The sequence below is a fragment of the Salvelinus namaycush genome, chromosome 25 (assembly GCF_016432855.1).
Source record: "Salvelinus namaycush isolate Seneca chromosome 25, SaNama_1.0, whole genome shotgun sequence".
NCBI classification, from domain to species: Eukaryota; Metazoa; Chordata; class Actinopteri; order Salmoniformes; family Salmonidae; genus Salvelinus; species Salvelinus namaycush.
Genome location: NC_052331.1, coordinates 12,819,179 through 12,846,199, shown reverse-complemented (window position 1 = coordinate 12,846,199; position 27,021 = coordinate 12,819,179). Strand labels below are relative to the sequence as shown.

The 27,021-nt window shown below is 40.5% G+C and overlaps 1 protein-coding gene across 1 annotated transcript in view; it reads right to left on the bottom strand.

Moving 5' to 3' along the window:
- LOC120020649 (parathyroid hormone/parathyroid hormone-related peptide receptor-like) overlaps positions 1–27,021 on the bottom strand; it is a 78,564-nt gene that overhangs the window by 34,495 nt on the left and 17,048 nt on the right. The window contains exon 2 of the mRNA XM_038964355.1: positions 6,556–6,658. Within this exon, the coding sequence (XP_038820283.1) occupies positions 6,556–6,658 (103 nt within the window). The remainder of the gene's footprint in view (positions 1–6,555; positions 6,659–27,021) is intronic.

Genomic DNA, 27,021 nt, shown 5'->3' with positions numbered 1-27,021 from the left:
CCAACAATGAGCCATCCTAATTCATGCATTAAAAAAACTAACAATTAAAAAATGCATTGTAAGTTAGTGTGGGAGAGGTGGGAAAATGATTGTTATCGATCAATAATGGCATTGACAACTTAGATGGATAGCTACTGAGGATGGTAGCTGACTTTATAGCCACTCCTATCTGTCATATATTTAGTCTGAGCCTAGAGGAATGTCTTCGTCCTCAGGCCTGGAGGGAAGCCAAAGTCATTCCACTGCCTAAGAGTGATAAAGCAACCTTTACTGGTTCTAACAGCAGACCTATCAGCTTGCTGCCAGCTCTTAGCAAACTGTTGGAAACAATTGTGTTTGACCAAATACAATGCTATTTCACTGTAAACAAATTAACAATTTCAGCACGCTTATATAGAAGGGCACTCAACATGTACTGCACTGACACAAATGACTGATGATTGGTTAAAAAACATTCATAATAAGAAGATTGTGGGAGCTGTACTGTTAGATTTCAGTGCAGCCTTTGATATTATTGACCATAACCTGTTGTTAAGAAAACTTATGTATTATGGCTTTTCAACCTCAGCTCTGAATCCATGATAAGACAATCTAATAGAACTCAGAGGTTGTTTTTTAATGGAAGCTTCTCTAATGTCAAACATGTAAACTGTGTTGTACTGCATGGCAGCTCTTTAGGCCCTCTGCTGTTTTCTATTTTTTACCAATGACCTGCCACTGGCATTAAACAAAGCATGTGTGTCCATGTATGCTCCTGATTCTACCATATACACATCAGCAACCACAGCTAATGAATTCACTGAAGCCCTTAAACAGTTGCAGTCTGTTTTGGAATGGGTGGCCAGTAATAAACTGGTCCTGAACATCTCTACAACTAAGAGCATTGTATTTGGTAAAACTCATGCCCTAAATTCTAGACCTCAGCTGAATCTGGTAATGAAATGTATGGCTGTTGAACAAGTTGAGGAGACTAAATGACTTGGTTTTAGCTTAGATTGTAAACTGTCATGGTTAAAACGTATAGATGCAATGGTTGTAAAGATGGGCAGAGGTCTGTCCGTAATAAAGAGATGCTTTGCTTTTTTGACACCACACTCCACAAAGCAAGTCCTGCAGGCTCTAGTTTTAACTTATTTTATTGTCCAGTCATGTGGTCAGGTGCTGCAAAAAAAGACCATGTTAAGCTGTAGCTGGCCCAGAACAGAGCGGCACGTCTTGCTCTTCATTGTAATCAGAGGGGTAATATTAATACTATGCATGCCAGTCTCTCTTGGCTAAGAGTTGAGGAAAGACTGCGTCACTTCTTGTTTTTATAACATGCTGACCAGACCGCTCGCGTGTTTGCATTCAACCACACCAGACATGATCAGGACACGCAAGGTTGAAATATCAAAAATAACTATGAACCAACTGTAGTCATTTGGGGACAGGTCGAAAAGCATTAAACATGTATGGCAATTTAGCTAGCTAGCTTGCTGTTGCTAGCTAATTTGTCCTGGGATATAAACCTTGGGTTGTTATTTTACCTGAAATGCACAAGGTCCTCTACTCCGACAATTAATAAACAGATAAAAGGGTAAACCGAGTTTGTTTCTAGTAATCTCTTGTCCTTCAGGCTACTTCTTCTTCTTTGGATTTTATATGGTGCATTACCACCACCAACTGGACTAGATTGTGGACCTCAGTTCATCATTCAATCACCCACGTGGGTATATGCTCCTAAAAACTGATGAGGAGACGGGAGAGGCAGGACTTGCAGCGCATCAAGCGTTACAAATAAACTCAGCAAAAAAAGAAACATCCCTTTTTCAGGACCCTGTCTTTCAAAGATAATTCATAAAAATCCAAATAAATTCACAGATCTTCATTGTAAAGGGTTTTAAAACACTGTTTCCCATGCTTGTTCAATGAACCATAAACAATTAATGAACATGGACCTTTGGAACGGTCATTAATACTCTAATAGCTTACAGACGGTTGGCAATTAAGGTCACAGGTATGAAAACTTAGGACACTAAAGAGGCCTTTCTACTGACTCTGAAAAACACCAAAAGAAAGATGCCTGGGGTCCCTGCTCATCTGCGTGAATGTGCCTTAGGCATGCTGCAAGGAGGCACGAGGACTGCAGATGTGGCCAGGGCAATAAATTGCAATGTCCGTACTGTGAGAAGCCTAACACGGAACCCAGACCGGCTGCCTGCGTGCGCCATCGTGCGCTATCGTGCATAAATGTATTTTGTCCCCCTACACCAAACGCGATCACGACACGCAGGTTAAAATATCAAAATAAACTCTGAACCAATTACATTAATTTGGGGACAGGTCAAAACGCATTAAACATGTATAGCAATTTAGCTAGTTAGCTTGCACTTGCTAGCTAATTTGTCCTAGCTGGCTTGCTGTTGCTAGCTAATTTGTCCTGGGATATAAACATTGAGTTGTTATTTTACCTAAAATGCACAAGGTCTTCTACTCCGACAATTAATCCACACATAAAACGGCCAACCAAATAATTTCTAGTCATCTCTCCTTCCAGGCTTTTTCATCTTTGAATTTATATGGTGATTGGCATCTACACTTTTACCATGACAACTGGCAAAACATTTCATCTTTCAATCACCCACGTGGGTATAACCAATGAGGAGATGGCACATGGGTACCTGCTTCTATAAACCAATGAGGAGATGGGAGAGGCAGGACTTCCAGCGCGATCTGCGTCAGAAATAGGAAGGAGGTATATTTTAGCCCTTGGCATCGCAGACGCTCGTTGGCAGTGTGGGTGCAATATTTGAATAACATGGATTTCTACATTTATTTTGTGACGCACGCGACGTGTCCGGTCTGGTCAGCATGTAAGACAGAGCTACAGGGAGACAGGACGGACAGCTGATCGTCCTCGCAGTGGCAGACCACGTGTAACACCTGCACAGGATCGGTACATCCGAACATCACACCTGTGGGACAGGTACAGGATGGCAACAACAACTGCCCGAGTTACACCAAAAACGCACAATCCCTCCATCAGTGCTCAGACTGTCCGCAATAGGCTGAGAGAGGCTGGACTGAGGGCTTGTAGGCCTGTAAGGCAGGTCCTCACCAGACATCACCGGCAACAACATGGTCTATGGGCACAAGCCAACCGTCGCAGGACCAGACAGGACTGGCAAAAAGTGCTCTTCACTGATGAGTCGCGGTTTTGTCTCACCAGGAGTGATGGTCGGATTCGTGTTTATCGTCGAAGGAATGAGCGTTACACCGAGGCCTGTACTCTGGAGCGGGATCGATTTGGAGGTGGAGGGTCCGTCATGGTCTGGGGCGGTGTGTCACAGCATCATTGGACTAAGCTTGTTGTCATTGCAGGCAATCTCAACGCTGTGCGTTACAGGGAAGACATCCTCCTCCCTCATGTTGTACCCTTCCTGCAGGCTCATCCTGACATGACCCTTCAGCATGACAATGCCACCAGCCATACTGCTCGTTCTGTACATGATTTCCTGCAAGACAGGAATGTCAGTGTTCTGCTATGGCCAGCGAAGAGCCCGGATCTCAAACCCATTGAGCACGTCTGGGACCTGTTGGATCGGAGGGTGATGGCTAGGGCTATTTCCCCCAGAAATGTCCGGGAACTTGCAGGTGCCTTTGTGGAAGAGTGGGTAACATCTCACAGCAAGAACTGGCAAATCTGGTGCAGTCCATGAGGAGGAGATGCACTGCAGTACTTAATGCAGCTGGTGGCCACACCAGATACTGACTGTTACTTTTGATTTTGACCCCCCCTTTTTTCAGGGACACATTATTCCATTTCTGTTTGTCACATGTCTGTGGAACTTGTTCATTTTATGTTTCAGTTGTTGAATCTTGTTATGTTCATACAAATATTTACACATGTTAAGTTTACTGAAAATAAACACAGTTGACAGTGAGAGGACATTTCTTTTTTTGCTGAGATTAGAAACAAGTTATATTTTAGCACCTGGCTACACAGACGCTCGTTGATGCGCACGAGCAATGTGGGTGCAATGATTGAATAACATGCATGTGTACATTTATTTTGCAACACGAGTGGTGTGGTCAGCATATCAGAAACAATGTGTTGGAAATTCCAAATTGTTTGCATAGTCACACACACAGCACTTACACACTTACCCCACCAGGCATGCCACCAGGGTTCTTTTCACAGTCCCCAGGTCCAGAACAGATTCAAGGAAACATACAGTACTATATAGAGCCATGAGTGCATGCAACTGCCTTCCATCTTATATAGTGCAAATGAACAGCAAACCTGCTTTCAAAAAACAAATAAAGAAAGACCTCACGGCACAACGCCTCTCCCCCATGTGACCTACTTGCTGTGTTTATGTATTAAAACCTCTACAGGATTGGTGGATCCCCTGCGGGACGGTTGAGCTAACGTAGGCTAATGCGATTACCATGAGGTTGTAAGTAACAAGAACATTTCCCAGGACATAGACATATCTGATATTGGCAGAAAGCTTAAATTGTTGTTCATCTAACTGCACTGTCCAATTTACAGTAGCTATTACAGTGAAATAATACGATGCTATTGTTTGAGGAGAGTGCACAGTTATGAACTTCAAAAGTTATGAATAAACCAATTAGGCACATTTGGGCAGTCTTGATACAAATATTTTAATAGAAATGCAATGTTTCATTGGATCAGTCCAAAACGTTGCACATACACTGCTGCCATCTAGTGGCCAAAATCTAAATTGCACCTGGGCTGGAATAATACATTATGGCCTTTCTCTTACATTCCAAAGATGATCTAAATCTTTCTATTATCTTTTACCAGATCTAATGTGTTATATTCTCCCACATTAATTTAACATTTCCACAAACTTCAATGTGTTTCCTTTCAAATGGTATCAAGAATGTGCATATCCTTACTTCAGGTCCTGAGCTACAGGCAGTTAGATTAGGGTATACCATTTCAGGCAAAAATGGGAAAAAAGGGTCCGATCCTTAAGAGGTTTTTAAAGACAATTATTTCAATTTGGGATTTGCATTTCTGTCCATTTCACAAATTGACAAATTTAAAAAGAAACCGACCAAAACTGGAAGTAAGATGTGCATTCTCCATGGTAATAAAATATTAGGTCGACTTAACACATATTTCATTTAAAATGTCAAATACTCTCCCAAATGACGAAGAAGGAAGCTGTTGAAGGATGAAATCTACCCTGGAATTGTACCCCCAGCTACCTGGAAAAATAATAACGCCTCATACGACACTGACACGCAAGACATGTCAAGCTGCATTAGGGCTGATGGTGGTCAGAGGAGGTAAGGAGACTCATCTTAGACAGCTCTAATGTGGCTCCAAGTGCTCTGCTTAGTGTTAGTGTCTGGGATCATTCTGATCAATACACTTTGAGGAACCACAGGCCTGCTTTACCCTTTCCCTTTTAAACACTGAAACCATCTTGTACCAACAAGTCTTTTGATGATTGATGATGATTGATGATCTTAAAAAAGGTGTTCTTTTAAGTTCTATTTCAAGTTAAGCCTGAAAGCTGTGAACATTTGCAGAATCTGTGCACATTTGGGGAATATTGTGAGAGATAATATAACTACTGGGAATCCATCAATAATACCCTTTGTATTTCTTAGTTCTACAGTGCAATACAACTTTGTAATGGTGTGTTTCATTTACGGAGAAAGAATGCATCTATTTCCAACACAGAAAGAACACAAGACCACAATGAACCGGGGTTCAAGAGAAAATAATATGACTGTCTGGATATGGAATCCAAAACCTCTTTAGAATAATCAAACTGAAAAAAATATACTGACCACAGAGACGGGAAAATCTGTGGTCTGCCTGAAAGTGACGGTCATTCACACAACCACAAGTAAACAAATACGGACTGGATCAGCTTCTCTCAAAAATCCCCCCGACTACCCTAACCTCCTAACCATACAGGAAGAAATATAATAAACGTTCCACTCTTCATTTCAAACTATAGTCCAGCCATGGTACTATCCGTAATTGTCCTGAATGAATGCTCCATATTAGAGCTACAATCTGGGATTGGATCAATGCCATCAGCATTCACACTAATTTGACTAATATGATTCAAATAGTGGCAAAGGAAACCATTTTCTCCACAAGATAATTCATTTTCCGGCATTCTGTCAGAGTCAAATCATTATTCCTACAGAACGCCTGTGTGAGTTCTGACTCGCTCAATAATCTATACATCTCAGCCTCTTAATCGACTGTTACCTCTGCTCTGTGTGTTATTGTTCTGCTGAGACAACACACAGTAGTAGACAAAATAATGTTTATACTTATGATATGCCCTCAGGTGTCAATGTGACATAACTACATTCGTGCCTGGTTAACAGAGCAGGCAGTAAACCAACAGAGATTTAATTTAACTGTGCAGAAAGCCACATACTGTATGTCATTTATTCAATATCAACATGACAGGAACATTTTCATGTCAATAAAAAAAAGGGTAGGCTGATACATCAGGTTTAAAGAACTTTTATCTGAGAAAAAGTACATTTAAAAATGCATTTAAAACTCACCACCAGGCTTGTGTTTGTTCCTGATGGCTACCTCACACTTGCGTTTGGCTTTGAACAACAGGCCGATCTGTTCCTCTTTGGTGAGCACATCATCTGCCTCTACCTGCATGAAAAAAGGACAATGACACTGAGTTAGTAGACTGAGGAGCAATCGTTCCTCAATAAACACAATGGAAAAGTTTGTAACAAACATCAGATAGCAGAGCAGGGATGCGTTGTTGTGAAACCACATTTAATTTCCCATATCAATAAGCATTTTATGCTAGGTTGACAGCATTATTTTATGCGAGGTTGACCCAAACAGTTTGTAACAAACATCAGATAGCAGAGCAGGAGGTTGTGTACACACACACACACACACACACACACACACACACACACACACACACACACACACACACACACACACACACACACACACACACACACACACACACACACACACACACCACCCTCATGCTGTATACAAACAAGCCTAGCCAACAGCAGTAGGTGGTAGACTTGTAGCATGTGTAATGTGTACATAGATGCAATACAACCCGATTATCAAAACCCCATCCCTCTCATTGTCCTAGTCTAAGAGTTTCCTAAAACACAAAAAAGCATTTTCTTTCACAGTACAATTAAGATTAACCAAATAAGAGGCATTTGGCCAACTGTGAGTCACGGTGGTTTAGGTAAACGTAAAGTCGGTTACATATTTTTATTCCTGTCTTAACTGTCCATGAAGGCAAGGGGTTCTAAAAGACCTTGCGGATTCTGTTTCTTGTCTAAACAGCATCAGTTTCGCTCTTTGTTTATAGTCCCAGCTGGTACTCCTGTGATTTTAGTCACTCTGTGGCTGGTGTACCATTAAGCACTAATCAGATATGACCAAACCTTTTCCTCTTAGACCTCACAACATTTGCTCAACTTTCAAACAGTGCTGGAGACAGAGCCATAATATCCCAGGTGGGGTTTTCCATTCAATGAAATGTCTGCACTTTAGAGATTACTACACTGACTACCCATACATCCAACCCTTACACACAAACACACACACACACTCAGAACTCATACACATACACACTCAAAGGCTTTTCAATTATACTGTATACTATTTATTATACTGCGTGACCAATTCACTACCCACTATATATTTGTAAAAAAAATATATACAGTCAAATTAGATAATTATTTTGTAAATACAGTCCATTATTACATCATACTACCTCTTCTATTACTTATTTTTTACTTGATTCTTTTATTCTTATCAATAGCTAGGTTTCCATCCAATTTGCGACAGATTTTCATGCAAATACTCTAGAATCTGGATAAAGAAAATATGCACGTTTTCCCACCAGTGGTGTTTCCACCAAATTTGCTAATAAAAATCAGTGCGTGATGCAATGTAATTGAAAAATGTTATTTTTCGCTCAAGTTTTCATGTACCGAATAAAAATCAAGTTCAATATGTTTCCATCGCATTTTCAACTCCACGGATAGTTTTGTCACAAAAACGGTTGTGTTAAATAGTGAATGTGCCTATTCTGGTCTTGGCACGTGTACTGTAGCTAACAGCTCGCAGATACAGTGCTGGTAGACTGTGCGGGTATAGTCTACATGGTGAGATTATTATGGATTATAGCGAGAACATTTTGTATTTGTCAAATGGCTGTCAAGCATCGGCCATCATGTCGATATCTTTTAGAAAGGTGCATCAAGATCACAGTGCACTTTCACCACCCTGTGAAGTTCATCATAACTTATTTCATCTGTAGCCTAATAAACTGCATAGTTTCCAGAGTCGTACTGGGAGGACCACACACCATATCGTGTTACTCCAAGTTTACTTTGATATGATGGTGATTATATCAATATTTGCGCATAAATGCGTTTCCGCCGCCATTTCTCACATAATTAATTTTAGACACAAAAAGATCAGATCGGCAATTATAAAATTGTACCGAAACTTCCTGTTTCCATCACAGCTGTCGTAAAAAAAAACATGTTTTATACGGTATGACTTCACTCGCAGAAAAACTGTGCATGGAAATGTGGCTATTGATCAATGTACTGCATTGTTGAGGGAGCTAGCACATAAGCATTTCACTGCACCTTTTACACCTGCTGTAAAATGTGTATGTGACGAATAATTAGATTTAATCGGTGCCTTTGGCTGGACGCTGAGTGCTGGGATCAGTAAGCATCGGTAACAAATATTGTTCTATTGACTTTGACAAGTGTCCTCTTTGGAATTCGTGACAATACATTTCATATGCTTGCTTCCCAGCAGGCATCTTTCCAACTGTTTGAAAACGTATGGTTGAAAATCCCATACACTTAAACGAGTGGCACACAACTACATTTCTTATCACTGTATATATTTTTACTGTAAGGGCAGGAAGAACAGTCTAACTGAGCTAAAGTGTTGTGATAATGTCAAAAGGTTTTAAAAAGGTTGACTTTAGAATCTAGACCAAAATGTTTTTTTTTTTTTTATCCCCTTTTCTCCCCAATTTTCGTGGTATCCAATCGCTAGTAATTACTATCTTGTCTCATCGCTACAACTCCCGTACGGGCTCGGGAGAGACGAAGGTCGAAAGCCACGCGTCCTCCGAAGCACAACCCAACCAAGCCGCACTGCTTCTTAACACAGCGCGCCTCCAACCCGGAAGCCAGCCGCACCAATGTGTCGGAGGAAACACCGTGCACCTGGCCCCCTTGGTTAGCGCGCACTGCGCCTGGCACGCCACAGGAGTCGCTGGAGCGCGATGAGACAAGGATATCCCTACCGGCCAAACCCTCCCTAACCCGGACGACGCTAGCCCAATTGTGCATCGCCCCACGGACCTCCCGGTCGCGGCCGGCTGCGACAGAGCCTGGGCGCGAACCCAGAGACTCTGGTGGCGCAGCTAGCACTGCAATGCAGTGCCCTAGACCACTGCGCCACCCGGGAGGCCCTGTATGCGAGTTTTTAAAAAAATTATGCGAGTCATACAATTTTATAAATGCCGACAAATAATGTGTTCGTTTGACATGGTGGGATCTTTTTGTGTAAGTGAAATTAATTATGCTAGAAATAGCGGTGGAAATGATTTCATGCGCAAATATTTAAATAATAAATCAAATCAAATTTTATTGGTCACATACACATGTTTAGCGGATGTTATTGCGGGTGTAGAAAAATGCTTGTGTTTCGAGCTCCAACAGTGCAGTAATATCTAACAATACACAACAATACACACAATACACACAATACACACAATACACACAAACCTAAAAGTAAAAGAACGGAATTAAGGAATGTATAAATACTAGGATGCGCAGTGTCAGAGTGGCATAGCCTAAAATACAGTAGAATACAGTATATACATATGAGATGCGTAAAGCAAAAATATGCTAACATTATTAAAGTGACTAGTGTTCCATTATGAAAGATTATATCAAAGTAAACTTGGAGTCCACTACGACTCAGGAAACCATGCAGTTTATTAAACTACAGATTAAATAAATTATGATGAGCTTCACAGGGTGGTGAAAATGCACGGTGATCTTGATGCTAAATATCGATGGTCTTATTCTGGTGACATGATGATCAATGCTTGACTGCCATTTAACAAACAAAAGTATTCTCGCTGTTAGCCATACAAATCTCATCCTTTAGACTGGCCTACCAGCACAACTTACCTTTATTGTAGCTGCGTGTTAATGGCTAGAGTACACGTGCGAAGACCAGAGTAGGCCCATTTGCTATTTAGCGCAACAGTTTTTGTGGCAAAATTATCGGTGGAGTTGAAAATGCGATGGGAACACATTGAACTTTAGATATGTATTCCGTACATGAAAACTTACCCGGAACCCAAACCTGCTGCGCGCGTGCGCTATCTTGCATAAATGTATTTTGTCCCCCTACACCAAACGTGATCACGACACGCAGGTTAAAATAGCAAAACAAACTCTGAACCAATTACATTAATTTGGGGACAGGTCGAGAAGAATTAAACATGTATGGCAATTTAGCTAGTTAACTTGCACTTGCTAGCTAATTTGTCCTATTTAGCTAGCTTGCTGTTGCTAGCTAATTTGTCCTGGGATATAAACATTGAGTTGTTATTTTACCTGAAATGCACAAGCTCCTCTACTTCGCCAATTAATCCACACATAAAATGGGCAACCGAATCGTTTCTAGTAATCTCTCCTCCTTCCAGGCTTTTTCATCTTTTAACTTATATGGTGATTGTCTTCTAAACTTTCATAGTATTACCACGACTACCGGCAAAACAGTTCGTCTTTCAGTCACCCACGTGGGTATAACCAATGAGATGGCACGTGGGTACCTGGTTCTATACACTAATGAGGAGATGGGAGAGGCAGGACTTTCAGCGCGATCTGCGTCAGAAATAGAAATTACTTCTATTTTAGCCCTTGGCAACGCAGACGCTCATTGACTCGCGCGAGCAGTGTGGGTGCAATAATTGAATAACATGGATTTCTAAATGTATTTTGCGTCGCTCGCGTACGCGACGTGTCCGGTCAGTATGCAAAAAATGCACATTTTGTGTCCACTACATCACCACGTGCTGATATTTATCCGCATCAAGTTCGCTTGGAAATTTGCATATTTACACCAAAATATGTTGCCAATTGGATGGAAACCTAGCTACTGTGACTAAAGAAGTGATAAAACGTTCATCCCTCAGCCAGTGTCAGACTCTCAGCATGTGGTACTGTATGTCAGCGTAGGTCGTACACAGATATCGATATAAACCCCATAAAAGCTGGTATGCTCCAATGTGCCACCAAGTTGACCCAAAGGAGACATTTGACTTAATGTAGGCCTACTCCCAGGAGAAAGTGAACTTGAGTCTTAGTTTTTTAAATGAATAATAGGTATCAGAGTGCAGTCTATAATGCCTACTCCGGTTGTCTGTATATCTAAACAACATATTGTGACTTCAATCTACCTTATATCATTAGGGAAATAAGATATGGGAGTTTTGTCTCTGAAGCCATGTGATTCAGGGGATATAATATTACATGACAAATACCAGGCCCTCTGCACTGCAGCACTTGAAACCCTAATGCTTGATCCATCAATATTTTCACTAGTTTAAGGCTTGAAATAAGGATGTCCATTTTGAGAGCTGAATGGGGTTATAGAGTAAAGAAGACATTTATGGCCTAAGACGGTAAACAACCACAGATGGAACAACATTTCACCACACAGCGACAAGGATAGATACAACCTGTTTACTGTACTGGCTATGCCAATATAGAATATTCCACAGGTCTATTCCAAAGAAGCGAAGATCATTTTCACATCTAAATCACTGCTGACTTATGTTACTTTATGCAGGGGTAATGCCAGTGACAGGCCAGAAAAACAACAAAACTGAGCTTGCTGACGTCAGCCCTTGAAAAGACTGGTGTCTTCATCATCTTCGTTCCGAATCTAAAGATGGCATATTCAGAAAATAATTAAGTTTGACATTAAGTAGCCATCTGAGGTCTTTAAAGAAACTATGCAAGGAAGTTGAAGAACAAAGATCTTAAACATAACTGTATAGACCATTTTTACTTTGCAATTTGATTCTGCAGGTAAGAGAGAGGGCAGTGTTTTACCTTAGTTTCATGCAATGTGTTTTTAAGGCTTCCTGCTAGAAAACAGCTTTTTTAATCGAAATATATATATATATTTTTTTTAATCTAAGTCTGCCCCTGAACTACAAATGACAGTTTGATAAATACCTTCAAGCCAGGAATTGATGGGGATTTGTCACCTTTAAAATGTTGTCTCTATATAATGGATAAATAAAGCTATATTCTACTGTAAACCTTGACCTTTCTGGTATGGCTTAGTTTTGTGACCCTGTTGCATGGAAGAGTAATTGGGGTTACATTTGAGGCTGTGGTTTAAGACAGAAAGAGAATGAGAGGCCCCCAGGTATAATGGAATTGCCCGCAGACTACAGACAATATTTTACAAGAAGACAGTGCAGCTGATTTGGTAAAGAAGAAATAATCCCTCTTTATAATGTCAAGATATCATGACATATCAATTCAGATTAGAGCCATCCTTTAGAGGAGTATCTTGGGTAATAAGCCTGTGCCTTACGATAGTTTTCAAAAACTGTTCCTTCTCCACTGGCCAGGCTCCAAACCACCAAAACAAACATAACTCTAACAGGGAGAAAGAAGCTTTGCACATTCTTATTTATCTGAATTTCATTTTTTTTTTTTTTTAAATACAGTGTTCTTTTTGTTAAATATTTTTGACAGCGTGCCAAAAAGAAAATTAGGAAAGTACACACCATATAAATATGAGTTTTCATCATTGGTCCTCTAAATACAAACACTACTTGAATGAACAGACTCAAGAAAATTAATTAAATAAAATCTATTTTCAAGGAACTGTGCAGACCAATATTGAGTTTGCTGCATATAGACTGAAGGGACAAGCCCATTGAAACAGTCAGTGTCGTACCACTATGGCTATTGCCTGTTGATGAATATACAGTACAATTGGATCCACTCTTGCTTTATTAAGTTTATAAACTAAATAAAACTGCACCCATTTACCGCTCACTCAAAGTTGTCATCAATGCTGTTTGAGTAACATGAGAGAATAGATTTGGTTTCTGTTGAAATATTGCGTAAAGTAAAGATTGATTATTTTTGTTTTGTTGCAAATGCACATATACAGTGCATTCGGAAAGTATTCAGACCCCTTTACTTTTTCCACATTTTGTTACGCTACAGCCTTATTCTAAAATGTATTAAATTGTTTTTCCCCCTCATCAATCTACACACAATACCCAATAATGACAAAGCAAAAACAGTTTAGAATTTCTTGCAAATGTATTAAAAATAAAAACGGAAATATCAAATTTACATACAAGTATTCAGACCCTTTGCTATGAGACTCAAAATTGAGCTCAGGTGCATCCTGTTTCCATTGATCATCCTTGAGACGTTTATATAACTTGATTGGAGTCCACCTGTGGTAAATTCAATTGAATGGACACGATTTGGAAACGCACACACCTGTCTATATAAGGTCCCACAGTTGACAGTGCATGTCAGAGCAAAAACCAAGCCATGAGGTCGAAGTAATTGTCTGTAGAGATCCGAGACAGGATTGTGCCTAGTTTCAGATCTGGGGAAGGGTACCAAATAAATTCTGCAGCATTGAAGGTCCCCAAGAACAAAGTGGCCTCCAACATTCTTAAATGGAAGAAGTTTGGAACCACCAAGTCTCTTTCTATAGCTGGACACCCGGCCAAATTGAGCAATCAGGGGAGAAGGGCCTTGGTCAGGGAGGTGACCAAAAACCCGATGGTTACTCTGACAGAGCTCCATAGTTCCTCTGTGGAGATGAGAGAACCTTCCAGAAGGACAACCATCTCTGCAGCACTCCACCAATCAGGCCTTTATGGTAGAGTGGACAGACGGAAGCCACTCCTCAGTAAAATGCAGATGACAGCCCACTTGGAGTTTGCCAAAAGGCACCTAAAGGACTCTCAGACCATGAGAAATGAGATTCTCTGGTCTGATGAAACCAAAATTGAACTCTTTGGCCTGAATGCCAAGCATCACGTCTGAAGGAAACCTGGCACCATCCCTAAGGGGAAACATGGTGGTGGCAGCATCATGCTGCAGGGATGTTTTTCAACTGCAGGGACTGGGAGACTAGTCAGGTTTGGGAGAAAGATTAACTGAGCAAGGTACAGAGAGATCCTTGATGAAAACTGACTCCAGAGCGCTTAGGAATTCAGACTGGGGTTAAGGTTCACCTTCCAACATGACAACGACCCTAAGCACACAGCCAAGACAACTCAGGAGTGGCGTCGGTACAAGTCCCTGAATTTCCTTGAGTGGCCCAGCCAGAGCCCGGACTTGAACCGGATCAAACATCTCTGGAGAGACCTAAAAATAACTCTGCAGTGACGCTCCCCATGCAACCTGACAGAGCTTGAGAGAATCTAAAGGGAAGAATACAGGTGTGCCAAGCATGTAGCATCATACCCAAGAAGACTCAAGGCTGAAATGTCTGCCAAAGGTGATTCAACAAAGTACTGAGTAAAGCGTCTGAATACTTATGTAAATGTCATATTTCCTGTTTTTGCTTTGGTCATACATTTAATCCATTTCAGAATAAGTCTAACATAACAAAATGTGGAAAAAGTCAAGGGGTCTGAGTGATGACAAGAGTGCAAAAAGAATGAGTTGAGCTTAGAGTGGAGACAGTGGGTTCCACTACATTACCCATAGTCTTGATTATAGACAAATAGTCTTCTACAATGGCATTAAGCATTTTCTCAAATCGTTCCCTCTGTATATTTGTGACTAAAATGCTGAGTGGAAGTTTTCCCATCCAAAAACTGAACAACAATGCCTGTATGTGTTCCAAGATTATTAAATGAACATGTATAAATTATATAAATAAAAACAACAGACAAGTAAGTCGTTACTGAAATCATGTTTTCCACAAATAAAAAAAAATCAGCAAATTCTGAACACTTACAGTTGAAGTCTGAAGTTTACATACACCTTAGCCAAATGGATTTGAACTCAGTTTTTCACAATTCCTGACATTTAATCCTAGTAAAAAATCCCTGTCTTAAGTCAGTTAGGATCACCACTTTATTTAAGAATGTGAAATGTCAGAATAATAGTAGAGAGAATGATTTATTTCAGCTTTAATTTTTTTCATCACATTTCCAGTGGGTCAAAAGTTTACATACACTCAATTAGTATTTGGTAGCATTTCCTTTAAATGTTTTAACTTGGGTCAAACGTTTCAGGTAGCCTTCCACAAGCTTCCCACAATAAGTTGGGGGGATTTTGGCCCATTCCTCCTGACAGAGTTGGTGTAACTGAGTCAGGTTTGTAGGCCTCTTTGCTCGCACACACTTTTTCAGTTATGCCCACAGATTTTCTATGGGATTGAGGTCAGGGCTTTGTGATGGCCACTCCAATATCTTGACTTTGTTGTCCTTAAGCAATTTTGCCACAACTTTGGAAGTATGCTTGGGGTCATTGTCCATTTGGAAGACCCATTTGCGACCACGCTTTAACCTCCTGACTGATGTCTTGAGATGTTGCTTCAATATATCCACATAATTTTCCTTCCTCATGACGCCATCTATTTTGTTTAGTTCACCAGTCCCTCCTGCAGCAAAGCACACCCACAACATGATGCTGCTACCCCTGTGCTTCACGGTTGGGATGGTGTTCTTTGGCTTGCAAGCCTCCCCCCTTTCACTCCAAACATAACAATGGTCATTCTCTAGGAGATAGAACAAGTCTCCTTCCTGAGCGGTATGGCGGCTGCGCGGTCGCATGGTGTTTATACTTGCGTACTATTGTCTGTACAGATGAACGTGGTACCTTCAGGTATTTGGAAATTGCTCCCAAGGATGAACCAGACTTGTGGAGGTCTACAATTTATTTTGATTTTCCCATGATGTCAAGCAAAGAGGCACTGAGTTTGAAGGTAGGCCTTGAAATACATCCACAGGTACACCTCCAATTAACTCAAATTATGTCAGTTAGCCTATCAGAATCTTCTAAAGCCATGACATCATTTTCTGGAATTTTCTAAGCTGTTTAAAGGCACAGTCAACTTAGTGTATATAAACTTCTGACCCACTGGAATTGTGATACAGTGAATTATAAGTGAAATAATCTGTCTGTAAACAATTGTTGGAAAAATTACTTGTGTCATGCATAAAGTAGACATCCCAACCGACTTGCCAAAACTATAGTTTGTTAACAAGAAATTTGTGGAGTGGTTGAAAAATGAGTTTTAATGACTCCAACTTAAGTGTATGTAAACTTCTGACTTCAACTGTATGTGGATGGACATGCATTTAATACATTAACCTTAACCTGGGATGGTTAAGATTTAGAAAGTTGAAAGTGAGAGATACAATAGCCTACTGCAGACAAATATGCCACAAGCTGTGTGTCAAATGATCATGATGTGTATTTTGGGCCATTTGTGGGGTTGGGGTGTTCAAATGTGAAGACAGTGTTAAATGCATGTATTGCTTGTAAGAATAATGCTCGTTTTCTTGTGAAAGAAAATCTGCTCCCCTAAACCTTAAATTGTTAAGAATAAAGGTTAATAGCGGCTTCCTCATTCTGAAGATTTCGAGTATCCATTGTGCTTTCTGCTCAGCTATAGGTGTGAATAACCGACATCCCAACATACACAAGGGAATGTTTTTATATCTCACTGTTGCTTTTCATTTCATGGCAAATTACACTCGATGGATTTTCAAAAACGTAGGTCATTTAGGGATAAGTCCAGCCACCAAACCATTAAATCATTTTTAATGCTGGGGGAGAAAAAGGCAAACACTGTATATTATTGACACAAAAGTCCTATGTCCACTTTCAGACGTCCAACTCCAGTTTCTGTGATTTGCCTGTCAACACCAAACTCCTGATCAGTAGGCGTTTTGATTGAAAACGTGCTTCAGATCAATTTCCTGAATGTTTAAGTAGTCTAGTAATAATCCTCCTTCTGTTGGTTAGTAAATAACTGAGGATGGGATTCTTGGTTTAACGTAAAGTGAGACTTTCCGCTCCAGATCACACTTCGTCACATAGATGATAAATAATATACAGATAATATTTACCCTGTTGCACCCGTAAAGCGCCTGAATTATGGGAATACAGGTATATGTTTGTTTTTTGTACTTGTTTTGGTCATTTGCCCTTCTTTACACCAGAGGCTAACATTTCCTTCCTTGTTGTTGGCTTATTTTCAAACTGCGATCCCAAGGGCTTTTTTGACTTTCCCTCCACACTTAAAAAAAAAAAAAAAAGAGAGGGATCTTGTAAATTATAGCTCCGCTGAATCTTGTTTTTAATGGCCTGTCCACTATCTGGAAAAAAAACATGAATATGTTACTTTTGACATATTGCACCGCATGAATGTTTTAGCGTACGCGAGTTCCTGGATATTATAAACTCTATGAGTCAGTGCCACTCCTCTTCAACTGTGCAATTTGCATTTGATGATAAAAACCACAGACCACAAAACTGGTTGTCCTTTGGAAATGCTCTGCAAACCACATTCTGACTTAAAGCAGCATTCAGCTCCTAATTATACCCTGGCTTGGCCAGATATGCCTGAAGAACAGCACTTTTGTCCCTGATGGAAACATTGTGTGTGCTGCAGCAGAGCCTTACATATCATGGGACCATGGGACCAGAAGAGGTCTGTCTATGTGTGTTGTTGTCTCTAATTGGAAATTGAGCACTTATTTTTATATAAGTTATATAAGTCCTTTGCCTTTAATACAGAGTGTGCATGAGTTCTGTCTCGCTGTCACTAAAGCAATACCAGCCAGGATGACAGCATTTTAATTTTCATCAAAAGCTTAAAAACTACTAATGGTTATATAACACTTAAAGACACCAGACATTTCATAATATCCTAATGGGCATTTCAGATATGACTAACATGGGGAGGGATGGATGGAGGGTGGAGGTGGCCAGCATGACAATAGGTTATATTTACATGCATCTAGGGAATGCAGTATATGCAAAGTATGTTGTTAAGGGAAGTGGTTCTTTTGACATACACATGCCAGATTATCTAGATTATGGATTAAATATGTATTTTTTTTAAATTCTCCTAAGAGGTTTCTATTTTGAGATACTGCAACAGAACCTGTTCGTTTTACTCTTGATACTGCGACACTTTAATCAAATCAAATCTTATTGGTCACATACACGTGTTTAGCAGATGTTATTGTGGGTGTAGCGAAATGCTTGTGTTTTTAGCTCCAACAGTACAGAAATATTTAACAAGTAATATCTAACAATTTCACAACAATACACACAAATCTAAGTAGAGGAATGGAATTAAGAATATATAAATATTTGGATGAGCAATGTCAGAGCGGCATAGACTAAGATACAGTAGAAGAGAATAACATATATATTTTCAGATCATACATCTGAGTGTAACATCTGATATAAATTAGACACAGTAACCTGTCAACTCATAAGGCAACCTTCAAATTACATTGTTCATACAGGTTAGTGTGTTATCTATTCCATGAAAATATTCATTATTTAAAAATCATGAACACTGTGTGAAAGATACATTAAAAAAATAAAGAAAACGCTAGACTCCATTACTATGCAATTAAGCAAATGTAATGTTGATTCTGAAATAAGTATAGTGTTAATACATAAGTATAAGACCAACTTAGTGGAAAGTTTTACAGATGTATATGATGTACATTGTAGAGCCTACTGTATCGTTCACCGTTGTATCATTTCTAGTGTTGGGGTAACGCGTTACAAAAGTAACGCATTATGTAATCAGATCACTTTTATGAGTAGTTGAGTAAAGTAATGTGTGACTTTTTCAAATTGGGTAATATTATTAGTTACTTTCTCAAACAACGTGTGCGTTACTTTCAGAATCGTATCACTACCGGGCGCGTGTTTCCATGATCCGATCTCGACTTGCTTCCTCATTTAGTTTTTGAGCGAGCGGAAGAAGGCTCTTTGGGGAAATGTCATGATACTGTAGCTGCAGTCCATAGAAACATATAGAGGGCACACTTCTAATCTTTGCCATTGATCGCTTCTCTGACAGCAAAGCCCATAGAGAGAATTTCCCATCTAGTGGTATGTACAGTATATACATCTTAATGGGTCCGTGTATTTGCGGTCTATAACCAGAACTAACGGTTTGAGAGAAGACTGAATGAAAAGATAGGACATCTGTACAGATGTTTAGCTTACAGTATACACTGAGTGTACAAAATATAAAGAACACCTGCTCTTTCCATGAGACTGACCAGGTGACAGCTATGATCCCTTATTGATGTCACTTGTAAAGAAAATAGTCGATATCCGCGATATCCGCGCCCCGCGGGAATCTAATCCCAAAGAAAGCAGTCAATTTAAGCTAGAGATATCAGTTTTATGGCATTGGATGCATCTCAATCCACCACATCAGCCAATGTCGCACTTCCGCATCTGCAGTGAAAGGTGACAGAGCTAGAGCGGTGTTTGTCAGACCATGAGACAGCCTGAATATCGGTCTGCTCACATAATCGTCTGTAGCGTCCGAATAGTTTTAAAAACGAACTATAATGCACACAGGCACAAAGGCCTCACAAGACATGTCCCACGGTACCAGTTGAAATTTTTTTATGGAAGTGTGTATGGAGACCATTTACTGACAAAAATAAAAGGGTTAAACACATGTAAAAAATCTTTCTTATATCTCTCATATATAGAACAGACACTTCAGAACAAACTTCCTTTTTCATTTTTTGGGGACTATCTGTTGTTCCATGTAGTGAATCTATTATTCAATGCGTTTGTAACGGCTAATAGCAGTAAGGCCCGAAAAAAAAAATCGATAAAAACATTTTTAGATTTACACTACATCGCAAAAAATATGTGGGCGCCTGCTCGTCAAACAACTCATTCCAAAATCATGGGCATTAATATGGAGTTGGTCCTCCCTTTGCTGCTATAACAGCCTCCACTCTTCTGGGAAGGCTTTCAACTAGATGTTGGAACATTGCTGCGGGGACTGGCTTCCATTCAGCCACAAGAGCATTAGAGGTCAGTCACTGATTTGGGCGATTAGGCCTGCCTCGCAGTCAGCGTTACAATTCACAAAGGTATTCGATGGGGTTGAGGTCTCTGTGTAGGCCAGTCAAGTTCTTCCACACCGATCTCAACAAACCATTTCTCTATGGACCTCGCTTTGTGCACGGGGGCATTGTCATGCTGAAGCAGGAAAAAGCCTTCCCCAAACTGTTGCCACAAAGTTGGAACACAGAATGGTCTAGAATGTCATTGCATGCTGTAGCGTTAAGATTTCCCTTCACTGGAACTAAGGGGCCTAGTCTGAACCATAAAAAACAGCCCCAGACCATTATTCCTCCTCCAAACTTTACAGTTGGCACTATAGATTTGGGCAGGTAGTGTTCTCCTGGCATCCGCCAAATCCAGATTCGTCCGTCGGACTGCCAGATGGTGAAGCGTGACTCATCACTCTCGAGAACACGTTTCCACTGCTCCAGAGTCCAATGGCGGTGCGCTTTACACCACTCCAGCCGACACTCGGCATTGCGCATGGTGATCTAAGGTTTGATTGCGGCTGCTCTGCCATAGAAACCCATTTCATGAAGCTCCCGATGAACAGTTCTTGTGCTGACATTTTGTGCTGACATTACTTCCAGAGGCAGTTTGGAACTGACGATTTTTACACGCTATGCACTTCAGCACTCAGTGGTCCCGTTCTGTGAGCTTGTGTGGCTTACCACTTCACAGCTGAGCCGTTGTTGCTCCTAGACGTTTCCACTTCACAATAACAGCACTTACAATTGACTGGGGCAGCTCTAGCAGGGCAGAAATTTGACAGACTGACTTGTTGGAAAGGCTGTGACCTTCTAAAAACAATTCCATATAACTTAGTAGAACCCCCCCACCCCGGCTTAGACAAGGCTTAGAATGTTATGGGTTAAATCCACTTCAATTCGTGTAAAGGAAACAGGTTAAAGAAAGATTTTTCTTGAGTTTTGAGACATGGATTGTATATGTGTGCCATTCAGAGGGTGAACGGGCAAGTCAAAATATTTAAGTGCCTTTGAATGGGGTATGGTGGTGGGTGCCAGGCGCACCGTTTTGTGTCAAGAACTGCAACGCCCTGACGAATTGTGGCTGTTCTGAGGGTTAAAGGGGTGTGGTGCAACTCAATATTAGGATGGTGTTCCTAATGTTTGGTATAGTCAGTGTATATGGATAATTAAGCAGCCCAGAAACTAGTGATCAAACCTGAGTTAGTAAGTAGCCTATCTTTGGTAGAGCGCGCGCGGCTCGCCTTGCTCCCTACGACAGTCAGACAAACAGTGAGATTTCCCCCCCCCTTTTTTTAATTAAAGTAACACAAAGTAATATAACGTGTTGCTTTCCACACAAAGTAATATTGTAATGTAATGTGCTACTTATTTTAAATGGAATGAGTAATAAGTAATATGTAATATATATAACAGGGGAAAGAGACTATTGTGGACCAAACTCATTGAATCGCTTGCATATAGCCATAACCTTATTGTGAAAAAAGACTAGGTGAGTCAGGAAGCCAGACGCGACAATATTTACCATGGATGGACTGCAAATGTGTTCTAATGGATTCATACATTTTTTAAAGTTAGTTACGTAAAAAAAAATAAGAAAAATAACACATCAAGAGGGGAAGGAAGACTCCTGAAATGTCTAAAAGCTTTCCACAGGTACTGTTTTTTTTTACCTAATAAAAGATACCATAAATGAATGATGACAGTGAATGAAAGTTTAGTGCCAGGACAGAGGAGCTCAAAAGGTTCACCACAATCCACTTTAAAATATCCCAACCTGGTTCAAGTTTCTTCATGACTTGTTTTCAACATTCACATTTACAGCTTTGCCATAATTTGAGACCAATGTCTTTCACTTTCTTTTTCATTCCAGCACATTTCCCATAACGCCAATCTAAGTCCACAATGTGACCAATCAACATTCTGCTGCTAGCTAAGTCTAATTCAAAAGGTTTTGTACTGTATGTAAACACATTAACATTCCATTATCATTCCAGGTTAGTCTCTTAGTTGTGATTGGTTTGTCTTCAACCCAATGGATTGAATGAGGGTTGCTGCTTTGTTTAAACGGACATACTGTGCAGTAGTTTGTCGCATTTCAGCATCTCATGTATAGCCTCTCTCTACTCTGTCACACCCTGATCTGTTTTACCTGTTTTTGTGATTGTCTCCATCCCCCTCCAGGTGTTGCGCATCTTCCCCTGTGTATTTATACCTGTGTTCTCTGTTGGTCTGTTGCCAGTTTGTCAAGTAATCCAGCGTTTTAATTCTCAGCTCCTGCTTTTCCCAGTCTCTCTTTTCCCTCGCCCTCCTGGTTTTTACCCTTGCCTGTCCTGACTCTGAGCCTGCCTGACCACTCTGCCTGCCCCTGACTCTGCCTGCCGACCTGTACCTTTGCCCCACCTCTGGATTATTGACCTCTGCCTACCCTGACCCCGCCTACCATCTGGTACCGTTGCCACACCTCTGGTTTACTGACCACCGCCTGCCTTGACCTGTCTTGCCTGCCCCTGTTGTATTATTAAACCATTGTTAATTCAACGTTGTCTGCATCTGGGTCTTACCTTCATACCTGAACCTCTACCGCTCTGAAAGTGATTCTGAAAGGTTTGTCAGCATTGTTACTACAATAGAGGGTTGTCGTGCCAGATACTACAATAGAGGCGTCTCAGGCAGCACCGCAACACCTTTAAGAAGACTAAATGTCATCCAGTGTCGACCCTTTAACCATATGAAAAGGCCTCCAACGGCCATGGCAGCTGAGCGGAATCATAGTGATCACTCACGCTTGTAGTTTTTAGTGGGGATTTTACACATTTCTAGAGTGCCTGTTTTTAGAAGCTTGGTAACACTTTCAATTGTTAAAGCCAACAATTTATTTTATTTTATTCTACATACATAGAGACATACTATTATAAGCCTCATAATTATACATTATAAAGGCCTCTAAATGGGGTGGCAGGTAGCCTAGTGGTTAAAGCGTTGGACTTGTAACCAAAAGGTTGCAAGATCAAATCCCCGAGCTGACAAGGTAAATCTGTCGTTCTGCCCCTGAACAAGGCAGTTAACCCACTATTGTAGGGCGTCATTGAAATAAGAATTTGTTCTTAACTGACTTGTTTAGTTAAATAAAAGATACAATTTAAAAAAATGCCTCGAACAAGTAATAATGTTCTGACCTCTCAGTAAAGTGTTGTTAAAGTGATCCAAAAGTTTGCTTTGTCTGTTCTTTGGGCAGTCAGTGTTTATAAAAGATGGTTCAGACAGCATGTGTGGTCAGGTAGGAACATTTTAAAATGTTAAGCTATTTTCCCCCTGAGAGCATTAGGTTATGCTCCAGAGAAGATTCCAGATGAATGAACAACTACCTATAGTACATTAAGGATGATTTAATTCAAGCATGCTGTTTCAGTTCATAGTTATTAGAACATTCCTTAGAATGTGTTCGATGTTATCTTTGTTCATGCTTCTCAGAATACATGGATTGCACAGTAGAATTCAGGATAGAAACATGTAAATATATTGGCAGTGCCACCATAGCTGAGCTAGTACTAAAACGGCACCCGAAACTAAAATAATATAGTAAGATTTTTGCACATACAAAAGTTTGCTGGCAATCTCAACTTTTTCCCCCTATTATGTATTTTGTGCTAAACACATTAGTAACGGTCTGTGTGGAATATTTGATTAGCGATAACCCACAAAACCCAACAGTGCGATACCAAATTGCCCAAGCCCCCATAATGGAGAAAAAAAGACTGTGTTGGAATGATTTGCACCATCTATCTTTATCCTCCACAATCCTCACATGAAACTGTCATATGAATCACGACATGTTGTAGACTTTTTCACCATATCTTTCTCTGAATGGGCCAAGTACATGGCACAATCAATTCCCTGAAACGGTTTGACGCCCCGACCCTTGGATGAAAAATGGTGAATTTGCACTATCATATAAGTGCCCAACCTCCAGCAAAGGAGCAGAGTAGGATCAGGCGTTTGTGTATTGCCCCTAATTGTGACTGCCTGCATCGCATATTGGAGGATGATCAGCGTCTGCTTAATTATCCGAGGTGTCTCTTGTTCCCCAAACATCCCTTCCCTTTGATTAACTTGTTGAAGGGTCTTTTGCAAGTGAACCTTGATGGCAAGGTCAAACGGAGCCTGGAGTGCTTGCAGAGGAGCTGTGCTACATCCACTAAAACTGAGGAGCCAAATCAAAAAGGGTTTACTTATGTGAAAGCTCAAATTGAGAAAGAGCGCAAAGCTCAGCAGGACAGCTATGCATGTTCCTTCAGTCTGTTGTCTGTTATGAAATAGTTCCCCTTTACTTTAGCAGGGAGTCATACTGAGACCAAGGTTTATTTTACAGATGAGCCCCGAATTACATAAATTACAGAAAATACACATCAAAATATACAAAATGCAAGCAGAAAGAAAAACACAGTCATAAAAACACATTCGTCAGGAATACGGTCCTCAATCAGCTTTCTGAATTTGCCCTAGAGGCACCAGAACATCAAATGTGAGAACATTTTGAAGAATGTTCGACAAATAAGATGCAAGAGACTAAAAGTTGATATACCCAAATCAGTAAAGACGAGAGGAATTTCCAGAGTTAACCACCCCAGTATCTGTTTATACTGTGGTAACTCGTATATCTAAAGTTTAGTAAAGATGTTAGGTACAGTGGGACTTTTTATAAAGGGCTTTATGAATGAAAACGTAGCAATATATCAACCTACGTGACATCAAAAGAGGGCCAACCAACTTTCTGGTATTCCACCCGTAATAAAGCTCAGTGTGCTATGATCAATTCGATTTCTGATATTTGACCCTTTAATAGATGCTGACCATGGAGAGTAAACACAATGGGGTTCAATGCTACAATTACAGATGCATTGCATCAGGTGTTAATTATCGGCAGTATTGGCCAAAAGTCATTTTTATAGCCTATATTCTATGTCAATATTGTACAAAATGACCAGCCACCAGTGCACTTATCGTATCGGCCCAGATTTTCCTTATTGATCCATCCATGGTTAAAACTGGAATGTATTTGTGATACATTTAGCAAACTGCAGATAATCACCTGTTAAGTCCTATGCTCTTGTTGAAGCAAATGAAGAGGACATTTTATCTCAAGAATAAGATAAACAACCACCATAGTAATGATAAGACAGGGTGGCATGTAAGCTCTACAGAGACAAGTAACTCCAAAATTTGCATATGTTGCATCAGCCCTATGGCATTACTAGAGGGGCCAGCAAAAATAGCTTGGCTATAAGGAGATAGCATGGAGCTACTAAACATTATAGAAAACAACATTTCAGACATGCTATCAAACGATAACACTCAAACTATTTGATGCCTTCGATGAATCTTCATGGGATAATATTTCCCTGAAGGCCAGAAAACTGAGTGCAACGGCTGTCAGGTTTTGACTTGACTGCAATAATTTATTTTCAAGTGCTGATCACACAGCACTGCAGCCAGGCATTGAAACATGGAGGAGCTGTGATGGTGGGAAACAGCCGACCATATAGAGGGAGAAGATGCATTGTAACCCAACTTGAGATGCGTAACAAAGAAGACAGGGCCATTAGTAGATTATTATCACTAGCCTACTGGTAAATAAAGAAAACATCACAAGTAAATTTGTTGGCAGAGTTTGCAAAAATCCTATTAAATGTATAATTAATCATATTTATTCATTTTTATTTCAAATGAGAATTGATTCAAAACATCAGGCGGCTGAAGAAATTCGTCATGGCCCCTAAGACCCACACAAACTTCTACAGATGAACCATTGAGAGAATTCTGTCGGGCTGCATCACCGCCTGGTATGGTAACTGCACCACCCTCAACAGCATCGCTCTCCAGAGGGTGGTGTGGTCAGCCCAACACATCACCGGGGGTACATTGCCTGCCTTCCAGGACATTTACAGCACTTGGCGTCAAAGGCCAAGAAGATCATTAAGGACCTCAGCCACTGTTCACTCTGCTACCATCTAGCAGACAGAGACAGTACAGGTGCATCAGAGCCGGGACAGAGAGACTGAGAAACAGCTATCACCAGGCCATCTGATGAACAGATCATCAGTAGCCAGCTACTCAGCCCTGCACCTTGAGGCTATTGCCCCATGCACATGTATACAGTAATTGAATGCTGGTCACCTCATATTCTGTTTATACTGTACAATTAATTATCTGTAAGGTCCCTCAGTCGAGCAGATGGTTCACATAGATTCAACCACATAGACCAGATTGTTTTTTCAATGCCTAGCAAAGAAGGGCATCAATTGTTAGATGGGTAAAAAAACAACAGACATTGAATATCCATTTGAGCATGTTGAAGTTATTATTTACACTTTGGATGTTGCATCAACACACCCAGTCACAACAAAGATACAGGCATCCTTCCTAACTCAGTTGCCGGAGAGGAAGGAAACAGATCAGGGATTTCACCATGAGGCCAATGGTGACTTTAGAACCCTTACAGTGTTGAATGGCTGTGATAGGAGAAGACTGGGGATGGATCAACAACATTGTAGTTACTCCACAATACCAACTTAATTGATTGAGTGAAAAGGAAGCAAGCCTGTACAGAATAAACATTTTTCAAAACATGCATCCTGTTTGCAAAAATGCACTAAAGGAAAACTGCAAAAAATGTGGCAAAGAAATTGACTGTCTTGAAAACAAAGTGTTATGTTTGGAGCAAATCCAACACAACACATCACTGAGAACCACAAGCATGGTGGTGGCTGCATCACATTATGGCTGTGCTTGTCATGGGCAAGGAATAGGGAGGTTTTTGGGATAGAAATAAATGGAATAGAGCTAAGCACAGGCA